We start from the raw sequence: 11,523 nt of genomic DNA, 5'->3' as shown, positions 1-11,523 counted from the left end.
GCACAATTTGATGAAATAGAACGTTTTCAACGCTGACGTGAATCATCAAAGCCTAAACCCATTAAACTTAATTAAACCTAATTTGACGGAGCGTCACTAAACAAAAAATATTAGTATCAAAGTCACTGTTGTGGAGAAAATGTATCTTTTCTTTTCAATTTTCGCTCAATGTCACTCAAATGACCTATTTTCAAATGGTGATTACTAAAGAACGGAATAAGGTAGAAACATACTTTTTTTTTATGAAAGGATGGAATGCGATCTTTCATGTGGTACCCATGTTGCTTATATAGCAAAAGAACACAATATTCTGTTTGCTTCGAAAAATGAGTTAAAATGCTCGAAATCCACTGGCATTGGGGGTTGTTTTTAATAACGTGTGGCAGTAAAAGAGTTAAGAATGTTCAGGGATTAAGCAAACAAAAAGACAACTCAGAGAAAACGGGGGCCATTTCTCGTCTTCCCCGTCAGATTCCCAACACAGCTCGACTTGGTGGATGGTCTGCAGAGGTCACATTCCCGTACGAAATCCCTGTCATGCTGCGTGAAATGTGCCGCAGAGAATGGATTTCTGTCAGTGCGGTGTCAGGAGTAGAAATGTCCTGGGATTTACCTCTTGATACTTCAGCACCGACATAAGTGGTGTTTATTTTTCTCTCTCTGGAGCACACGCCAAAGTCCTCACAAAAAAAAAAAAAAAAACATCTGATAAGCTGTGGAATGCGATCACTGGCCACACTTGTACAATCTCACAGACAAACAGTGGCATCCAAACTATGAATTTCTACAAAGATTTCCACCCTAAGAAACTTCATCACAGTAAATAAGAATATGCTTGAATGTCACCTTATTGATTCATTTTTTCCCCCAGTTACAATGTCCACTGTATTGTACGTACAAACAATGGATCCCACTGGGTATTCTTTAACCTTTGTGCACTTAGCGAAATGAAGCATTATGATCTTTGTACAAAATTAAAATTTCTGACAGTGATTCATGAAGTGCACCTAATAAAGGTTTTTTTTTTTTTAAACCCTTTTTCCTATGTGACATGTAGTCACACTCAAGTTCTCATGACAGTAGGTTGAAAAGTGCATCGATAGTGTTCAAGATTAATTCCACACTTCGAGACGCGCACAGGAAATAAACGTAGAGGTGTATGGTGGGCTAAATTTCTGTTTACGTCACCTTCGCTTTACACCTCGCCTCAAATCGGTGTCAGATCAGCCAAAAAGGGCGACATCTCTCACTTTTTTTTTTTTTTTCCCCATTTCTATCATACTTTCTTGTGAAATGGTGATTTAGAGAGGCTGATATGATAAACACCGGACATTCATTATTGCATCAAATTCAATACAATATTCACGTTGGCAATAAAAATGGAGAACTCACAATTAAAGCGTTTTGTACGTATATGTGGCGTCTCTTGACTTTGCACAGCATCTTCCGAGGAATGTTTAATCTGAATGGTAAATTGACTGCTTTTTTTCGTATTTAACATGTTTGTCGGTCTACGAGTTAAAAAAAAAAAAAAAAAAAAATCAATAATAATAAAACAATTTTAAAAATGACATCCCGGACGATTCCCTGTGCAAGTTGCATTGCTCATCTGAGGACTGCTTGTGAAATTACAAATTTATGTTTTGATTGTGGGGGACTGATTAATTAGCCCGATTTTTTTTAACATTTTTTATTATTATTTTTTTTTAACTTTACAAAATCATCTCGCAGGCCGGATTAAACCCCTTTGCGGGCCTGAACCGGCCCGCGGGCCGTATGTTTGATACCCCTGCTGTGAGACAATAATAAGTCACCGATCTAACGAGACTTCACTTTTTTTTTTTTTTTTTTTGATGTCCACCACAGTAGAATGCTGGAGATGGACGGACAAGGGCTTAATCTGAAGCCATAATTCACTGTACTTGATTTTAAGAAGAAGATATCCTACTCAAAGTGATAAAAAAAAATTGGCACATCTACACAACTGGTGATTCATCTTTCACTTACTGAACTACATATTTAGAGAAAACAAACAAACAATCCAATCGGTTCTTTCGCAACTATTTTTCTCTCTTATCAGCAGCTGTCAGCCATCCTGTCAACCTCAAATGTAAAATAAATACGCTGTAGGTATGGCGCTTCCTCGTCAATATTATGGAGCACTTGCCCTGAACGGTGTTTTCAATGGTGCGGTTCCGTCCATCACGCATCCCGTTTGCCCCGTTCGGAGGCCATCGCTCGATTGTTCTCCCTCGTTTTTTTTCTGCGTGACTCCTTGCCACTCGTGCTCCGCCGCTGATACTTTATCTAAGCATCGCTAGTTGTTTTCTTGTTACATTCTTGACCTGCAGTTGCAGTCTGAATTCAGGTCACAAAAATACACGGAGCACGCAATGAGAGTAGATCTATGCCGGCTGGGGAAAGGTGTGGCTCAACTCTGTTGAGGTGTATCCATTATCTTAAATGCGAACCGCGAAAGAATTAGTTTATTTGGATTCATTTTGTTATTTTTGGCAGGTTGTGCTTTAGGCAATATTGGTGTGCCATCTCCGGGTGATAAGGTGCTGGCGGCAGGATGTTGTGCAAAGTAAAAACAACGTTTTTTTGTTTTTTTTGGCAGGTTGTGGGGAATTTTCCTTGGCAAGTGGTTTTTGTTTTTTGTTTTCTGCTGATGTAGCTAAAAGCTAAAGACGGGTTGCCGAGAATAAGGATGTGCCTGACATGTTAAATCAATAGATTCTGCTTCGATTTTGGTTATTGTTACTGGATAGATTGCGGGGCGCCAAATGAAACCGAATCAGCAGTCGGAGCACAATACCCCACATGATGAAAAAATGCTTTTTAAACGGACCGTGGTTGCAAATTTGACTGGCTGAAGGCGAGATGGTATAGAAAGTTGTCACGTCAGCATCCAACGTGTGACCTGTCACATGCATGAGAAGAAGTAAAGCAGTCAGGTCAGCTGAACATGCTATGCACAAGCATGCGTGTGTGCACCTGCGTCTGTCTGTTTGTGTTCAGGCTTCTTAAAAGTGCGTGAATGTCTAACATGCAGCCCTTAGATTCAAATGTAATTTCGTGTGAGTGGTTTAGCTTGTGTGTGTCTGTCTTGCAATGGCTCCATTTTGACCCAAACCATTTTTTTTTTGTTTCATTTCCTCAAACAGAATCTGACCACTGGGAAAAAAAGATTACGATTTGTTAAAAAAAAAAAAAAAAAAAAAAATGTTGAGAGGTCTGAGAGCTCTTATTTTGAAATAACAGGAAGTGAATGACTCAAACGAGTCAAAGGGGAGAGGAAGTGGCAAACCGGGAAATGAAATTAAGTGAGTCACCGGTTCAAGACAACGCCAAGAAGTTCAACTGTTACCCAAGTGCAGAAAGGAGAGAAGGGTTGATTGTGACACCTCAATACAAAAGTATATAGAAGAAAAAAAAAAAAACTTACAATCCTGCTGGTGTGCCACATTCGAGTTAAGGCAAACAATGAAACAAAACTTAAAATAACTCAACAATTGCCAATTAAGACCAAAAACACTGACTGTGGATTTTGGGGCAAGAATTCGTGAGACTTTTTAGTGGGCCTTCCCATAATAAAAAAAGAAAAAAATAATAATAATAAAATAATTCTGCGCCACTCATCCACCGAATAGATTTTACCTCTGGATATTAGCCTAATATGGCCACTTCAAACCAAAATAACAGACTTCCTGTGACTTTATAGGCATGGCTTTGAGACTTTGATCTGCTCATGATACCCATAAAGTACAGTACCTAGACACCAGTGCCCCCAAAGCCAATTTCACTTAGCGACATGAAATGTCTGAATTTGAAAAAGAGATCGTCAAGTGATCAAACTTTGCCGCCCCGTTCCTGTCGTCCTGGCAGTTTAGTGGCGCCCATCTGTCGAGTATGTTTGAAATTGGCCAAAATGCATGCATTCGGAATAAAATGGGAGTTTCCCCATTGATAATAATAGAGAGGAGTTAAAACATTTGCACATGCAATTGCACCTCCACTACATTAGGGGGCAGTGGCGCTCATTATTGGCAGAGTGTGCGCAGGGAGCTTTCAGCCTCTTTATACTCAACAAACTCATACAGTGTATATACACTCAGGTGCTTTACTAGAGATGCTTATTATTTACATAACTCACATTCCAGTGTACGTATTTACCCAACAGGTAGACTAATTTTCTAAATATAAAGCGGCTCGGTCCTCCTCCATTTCTGCTCAATGGCGCCTCTCTCTTGGTAAAATCAAGACTAATGTACCTTATCAAGCTATGAGGTAACCTATCATATACATTTCATAGTTAATAATTAATACTAGATTTTTCCTTAAGTGGTTTTGCATTGTGAGCTCGATGAGAGCACTCGTCTTCACTAGGGTCAAGGATGAAGCTAAGAGAAGCGCAGTACTTTACTTCTCCAAGTTTGTGGCCCTCACAATCCCCACGGAGGTGCGTGCGTACGGCGGGAGCCTGAGAACGCTCATTTACATAGCACAGTAGTGATTGCTTTCGGTCCAGCGGGGTCGATGCTCGCAATCCTTTCATGTCAACTCTTTCCGTGTGCTTTTGCGAGTGTGTGTGTGCGTGCGTGTTTCGGCGAGTGTGTGTGTCACGCGGTCACCTGCTGTGATGCTACGTCTCCCGAGTGCCAGAGGTCAGCTTTCAACTTCCCGCGCAGCTTTCACAACACGCGCGTCTTCCTGCCTCCCGGCGTGCGACCACGCATATACGCAACAGCAAACTGGGGTCTGCAAAATAATTTCCTGTCAGTTATTTGCTTGTGTCATGTATGGGATATAAGAGAGACAGCGCGCCAAATAAAACAATGTAATGGTAGTGGTAGGAAACCAGTTACTCCTCCCTACCTTGGCTTTGGCCAACCAACTGTAACATGATTATGTGACATTACATTACATTAAAACTCATTCACTGCCAGTCATTATAGAAAATTTTTACATTTCCAATACTCACGTGATATTACATTCAATAATTATATATAAACCGAATCTACCAAATAACAGAATAGACTCCCTACTTTTTGTCCCGTCCCGTTCTTTTATAATTGACAGCAGAAAAATGTAGGTTTGCCAAAATACAGCCATTTCTCCCATGGACTCTGAAACTGTGTTTATTTCCTATAAAATGGGGCAATGATGTCATCTACCGGTGGTTGGGCATCAGTAAAGTTGTTTCCAAGTTTGATATTTACAGTGGAGCATGCTCAGATTCGCCCCCATTTAGCACCGCTCTAAAAAACACAATTGACAAGTATACTTGTCAAAGGCAGTGAATGAGTTAAAAAAATAAATAAATAAAAAATAAAAAATCAGACGTTTGCATGCTACCACACTACTCTCATTGTTAGCGTACAGGTAGGCACAATGACCTTGGCAAAATATTTGCAGCTTGGACCAAAAGTTTCATTCACTTGGTGATAAGTTTACTACTTAAAAAAAAATAAAAATAAATACACGGGCACCAAGTTTTTGTCAACTTGCAACAGGACTGACTCCTTGATTACCCTCTATTAGGGATGTAACGATATCCAAATGTCACAATACGATAATTATCACGATATTATGAGGCAGGTGAGCGATATTTATAAAAGGTCACATTATTTAAAAAAAAACATGAGGTCATACTAAAAAAAGCACAATATTGTGTTTTTGTCCATAACATCGTTATATTATTATTATTGTTTTATGATTATTATGTTGTTGTTGTTAATGCACTCACACATTGAGGTCCTCCAGATATTGACTTGCTTCACAGGCATATTACATTTCCCTTCATCTGACAATAAGTGTAGATTTTAAACATAGAAGGGCCAAAACATACCTAACAAAAATGAAACTGCACTAAAAAACCTAGCCACCAGAGGGTGCTAGAACTGAACAAATGAAAACCTGACTTTTTTTCTTAACAGATGTGTTGCATTTAAATATCATGAACATGACGACGACGATATTGTGGCAGTTTTAGTATCACGATATTGCGCTTATCATTACATCCCAATCTTCTATTGGGCTCGTTTGTTGTCATTCCACTCATGTTGCCAGTTTCTTAGCGTGAATTAAACTCACCAGTCGCTTTTTTGGAAAGCAAGTCTCATCCATCCATCCATTTTCTTAACCACTTGCTCGTCACAAGGGTCGCTGGGGTGCTGGAGCCTATCCCAGCTGGCCTCTGGCAGTAGGCGGGGTACACCCTGAAATGGTTGCCAGCCAATCGCAGGGCACACCGAGATGAACAAACACTCACACCACAAGCACACCGAGGGACAATTCGGAGCGCCCAATTAACCTGCCATGCACGTCTTTGGAATGTGGGAGGAGACCGGAGTACCCGGAGAAGACCCACGCAGGCACGGGGAGAACATGCAAACTCCACCCAGGAAGGGCGGAGCCTGGACTAAGCAAGTCTCAAGAGTGTCCAAATATAGTGACTGTGAGTTTGAATATTTAAATTAAAACATAAAAAAACTTTCCCTGCATGGTATTTCGGGGAGCACAAGGTAGTTAATTATGCTTACTTTGCGTTAGGGTTACTATTATTTGTGAACATGTCTCGCCTGTAATTGGACCTGCAGTACCAGCAAGAACAGGCAGACGCCCCATTCTGTCGTTGTTTGACCTTGTCTCCATCATGACAAACAATAGAAGCAGACTATGCGGCACTGCAAGGTAGAAAATGATGCAGACTTACAGCCAGGAACCAGCGGATGGCACGGAACACGTGGTCACGCATGGATCCAGCCTCTGCGTGTTTTTTGTTTCGCGCGTCCTTCAGCTGCAAATAAAACAACAACAAAAATAGTCTGCATTCATGCAGCTGGCACAGGGAAAGTGAGAGAGAGTAACGCAGGAGGGGGGGGGGGGGGCATGCAGGGGTGGCTGCTAGCAAATAGGCAAGCCGCTTATTTTGGGATTACTCTCACTAAACCAGCGGCACCTGATCAGCTTCCAAGTGCACCCACCAACCACGCAGGCAGCTGTTGTGGGCGGACGATAGATGGCAACCTTTTAAAAACACCATTTGCGAGTCATAAAACAACACAATTGATTAGATTATTTTTCTCTGTGTCTGTCATTTGTTGCTAGGTAGAGTTCATGGGGGTAAAAGGTAGTGAGGGGGGCTTTTATACTCAGGCATAACTGGTCTAAAATAAAATCCAATCTAGTGAACCAGTGTTGACATTGCAATCTGCTGCTCTGTATTAAATATAAACACATATTGACAAAGCCTCTTTTGAATTGACTTTTTGGGGAGGCAGGGGCCCCAACATTACCTGACATTTTTTATTTTTTATTATTATTATTTTTTTAATACCTGCCTATATATTTATACATTTCCAATTATGTTGTTTTTGCAACGTTGCACTACAAAACTGAGAACGGACTGGGACAATGGTAAGAAAAGGAAAAAAAAAATCAAGCCACAGATTATGTCAGAAAAAAACATGCAGGATTAAGAGCAAGATTTTTTTTTTATATACACATTAACGAAGTTAGATACAAATACAGTATGATGTGCAAAATCAACATTCCCGTCTTTCAAGAGTAAACCAGTATGATTTCGCAATTACTTCTCCTCCCACCGACTTCGTGTGAAAAAGGACCTTTAGTTTTCTATGAATCTAACATGAATGTAAAAACCGCGGGCGTCAGCACTGTAAGACAGACATGGCAACTCCTAGGTGACTCATTATGTTGCCTCACATTAATTTTGACATTCCAGAGGAAGTCCTCTGGGATGTTTGCCCTCCTCCTCCACACCAACCCAAACGCATCAAGGTCAACCTCATCATTCCAAGCCTCAACACCTTCTTGCGCTCTTGCAACCAAACACATTGATTCAAAACGGGTTACGCAACCCGAAAAGCTCCTGGTGATGGCTTATTATTCGGGGTGAAACTGTACAAATAACTGCAGTCTTGCCCAGTCGCTCTGATACAAAGTCTGACCCACATAAAAAAAAAAAAAAAATCCCTTCGGTTCCTTTTGAGGTGGTCTCACATAATTTAACTTCCCGGATTAACCTTTTGGCCTCCTCCTGATCGTACAGGCTCGGGCCAATTTGTTCTCATAGCATTACAACCCAGCCAGGGGACAAACCGGATCCACACAGTAGTCTTTGATTCATCAGCTGAAGGACCACATGGGAAAGCATTCACGGTGGTATTCCGCAGTCTGCGGGTTGTATAATCAGATTAGGGTAGTTAGTTTTGGGCCTGGAGAGGGGTGTCACAGGGACATGATTAGCTCCTTAGCTTCACGAGCTAGGATCTGATCTGAACCGCCTGAAGCTACTTCCCAAAGATGGCCGACTCTACTCCTGTGCCAAGCTTTCCTGAACACCAAAGTTGGATTTGAGAGTTGTTGTTCAGCTCTTGGGTGAATTGCTGAAGATCTTTGAATTAAACAACTTGGTAGAAAGTACAGCTTTAGTGGAACACGCGGTTCTAAAAATAACAATGGAAAAATAGTGTTATTGCGGTCTTTCATTTTCATGAGAACGAGAGCAGGAGCGTCATTTGTATGTAGCGGCACAACACGACTTTGTTGGAACATGCCGTTGTCCATCACTAGCCTAACGCGAAACACAATACCAAAGTCATTACAGTAAAAACTTAAGACGGAAATCTCCTCAATACTTGACCCCCCCTTCAAAAAAACCCAAAACAATCCGAACTCAAAGAGTGTAACATTTAAGTGACCATAACATTCTGATTCTGATGCATTCTGAACAGCCTGATTAGTTTTTCCAGTTATAGGTACCAACATCACAAGATTCCTGAATGTCACCTGGATTTGATCCGATTCAGGTCTTGGGTGAAATCGAAAACCGTTGAAATAAAATTTGTTAGCTTCCATCATGTGATTACACAAGGTTCACAACAATTCCATTCCTACAGCCGTGATATTACTCCAGTTGCTACACAAGTCAGAATGTTGTCGCTAACTTGCTTGCACAGCATTTACTGCAAACAATGAAAAACTGTAAATATGTCAGTAACTGAGTGTTTCTTCTTGTTCCCACGTTTTAACAGTGCTGCACAAACTACTTCATTGTGCACCCTTGTACGTCAGGACCACGTGTGAAGGTCAACACGTGACCTTCAAGAAAATCCTACATTTGCTCTCAGGGTCACATGATGATGATGAGAAATTTGTCAGCAATTTTACTCTGTTTACAGGCTTGCCACACAAATATGTATTCTGACTGAGTAAGCTTAAGTGTTTTGTATTTTTGGAAGTTGCAGGCTAGAACAAAGCATCAAAATGATACAGCTTTGACATGTAAAACAAACCAATGACAAAAGACTTTTGGGTGGGATCCAATCCTCCGCCATGCGCTGAAAAACTCACCAATGCCGTTTTTGTTCTCTAAAGCAATAAAAAAAAAATGTTTTGCTGCTATTTTATGGAATTTGGTATTTATAGTTGAAGCTTACATGACAAAAGCTGTGTTTAGCTGCCACCTTGTGGCATCTATAGGCAATTCTAAGCTTTTTTTTTTTTTTTTTGGAGGGGGGGGGGGGGGTGATTACTTGCAGATTTTTGCAAAATTCTATCAAAATTATCTTCTTTAGAAATGAAATTGTTCAATTCTGATCACTTTGATGACTTTAAGAATGTCTAATAAAGGCAACATCTTGGCTCAGAGTTCCACCCAGAACAGATTGTGAGTCTCTTCTGTAATTGACTGATGTCCTGGCAACAGCGAGGGGGGGGGCGGGGTCAAGATATCAGCGCGTGAGTCGCCAAGTGATGTTTCAGGTCGATGCTCTTCAGAAAGCCCTGCCCGCATACGCCGCACGTATGCATCCGCTCGCGTGCTTCCTGAGGTGGCCGCTGTGGGTGAAGCGCTTGCTGCACGCACTGCGGCTTTTCGCCCGTGTGGAGCCTCATGTGGATCTTCAGGTCGCCCTTGCGGCCGCACTTCTTGCCGCACACGTGGCAGCGGTGCGGCTTGGCGCCCGTGTGGCAGGTCATGTGCTCGGCCAGCTCTCTCACACTCCTGCAGCGCTTGCCGCATGTCGGGCAAGTCTTGGAGCTCCGGTGGGACTGAATATGCTCGGCGAGAAGTCCGGGGGAGTCCGCCGCTTTGCCGCACACGGCGCAGCACGAGTCCCACCGGTGGATACGCGAGGCGTGATTCACCAGTAGGTGATTGAAGGAAAAGGATTTGTCACACAGAAGACAACGATTATGCTGCGTGACTGGTGGTGACTCTGGGAAAACAGCGCTTTGCTCAGTTTGATGGGCATCCTGCCTTACATCAAGGACTGGTGATTGCTCAGCTGAAGCGACAGGGGGCGGCAACGGTTCAGTTTCCGCTTCATGTGTCTCACTTGCACAGAGCTGCAAGAAAATGTCATTTTTTTGCTCCTTTTTCCCCCGAGGCGGGTGCGGGACGTCAGAATCATCTCGGATCCCGCTTTCTTCCCCCACAACGTCCCAGAGGGCTTCCTGTTTAATGTGGGGCGGCTCTGATCCCCGATGATGACCACTGGTTGGATTTGACTCCCATTCACGGGAATGCAGACATTAAAATTTTCCTCCTTGTGCTCTGCTGATTGAAAGAAGTCTGAAAATATAGTACAGTACAGATTTTCTTAAGGATATTTAGTACCGCAAGTCTGCAATTACCAGTATTATACTATTAATATATTTTACATATTATTATAAAGGGGGCTTTTATGTTTTTGAAATCAAATCTTATTTGAACTTCTACTCTGCATGGGAAGATGTATAATCCGTTCATGTAATATTGGACTGTTGAATGTTTTATTAAGAGAGAGTGATATGGTATATTTATGTATTTACTTATTTATACAAAAATGACATAATTTTATCGATGCGTCTCTCCCTTGGCTTAGAGAAATGACACATTATTCAAAACAGATTTCCTCTTTTCCCTTCTGGGATTTGCTTTATTCATATATTTTGGATGCCTGTCTTTATTTCCATCTGACACATACTCGATTATAAACTTCCGCTTGCTAACTTCTATATTATTGGCCACACAAGCTCCAAAAGTTGTAGAAGATATACATTAGTTACAATAATAATAAATTTGGTATGAAACTTTTAGTTGGGGTCATTTAAACTGACCTGTTTTCTCCCGTGACTCAAAATCAGATAGCACCCCTCGGAGGCGTAAGATCTCCTTCTGTGAGCTGGAAGCTTCTTCCTCGTATTTTGCAATTACTCGCTCAAAAAAGTCAACTATCTCCTCGGCGGCAGTGGCCAGGCGTTCGTTGACAAATGCTTTTAGCAGCAGCGGTTGTGACATTTCGAGATAAATGTAAATTTTGGCCGAGTATTTAAAAATGTTGCGTCTGTTTGCTAGCTGGCTGCAACTGGCGGAAGTCAGAATCGACTTCCCCCCCCCCACATTTTTTTTATGGCAGCTGGCAAACGTTGTTTGGCGCAATATCGCCATCATCCGGATGAAGTGTGAATTTGAGTTCTAAGTGGATGATTTTGATGATATTGCATTATTAT

General features: G+C 41.6%; 1 protein-coding gene across 2 annotated transcripts; it reads right to left on the bottom strand.

Annotated features, from left to right (window-relative positions):
- Positions 1 to 644: 644 nt before the first annotated feature.
- On the bottom strand, positions 645 to 11,408 carry LOC144001732 (zinc finger protein 629-like). 2 transcript variants are annotated; one of them, XR_013278571.1, is made up of 4 exons: positions 11,131 to 11,408; positions 6,719 to 10,603; positions 4,635 to 4,761; positions 645 to 660 (listed from the first exon to the last, which is right to left on the bottom strand). XR_013278571.1 is itself a non-coding variant. In XM_077496281.1 (2 exons), the coding sequence occupies exon 2, from the start codon at positions 10,006 to 10,008 to the stop codon at positions 9,754 to 9,756; it is 255 nt and encodes an 84-aa protein (XP_077352407.1). In that variant the 5' UTR covers positions 10,009 to 10,603; positions 11,131 to 11,408; the 3' UTR covers positions 9,241 to 9,753. The 2 variants fall into 2 exon arrangements, 1 of the variants encoding a protein (XP_077352407.1); XM_077496281.1 differs by lacking the exons at positions 645 to 660; positions 4,635 to 4,761 and having other exon boundaries at positions 9,241 to 10,603.
- Between the last annotated feature and the right edge of the window lie 115 nt (positions 11,409 to 11,523).

This window comes from Festucalex cinctus, chromosome 14 (genome assembly GCF_051991245.1).
Source record: "Festucalex cinctus isolate MCC-2025b chromosome 14, RoL_Fcin_1.0, whole genome shotgun sequence".
NCBI lineage: Eukaryota > Metazoa > Chordata > Actinopteri > Syngnathiformes > Syngnathidae > Festucalex > Festucalex cinctus.
The sequence above is the reverse complement of the archived record's forward strand: the minus strand, read 5'-3'. Positions and strand labels throughout refer to the sequence as shown.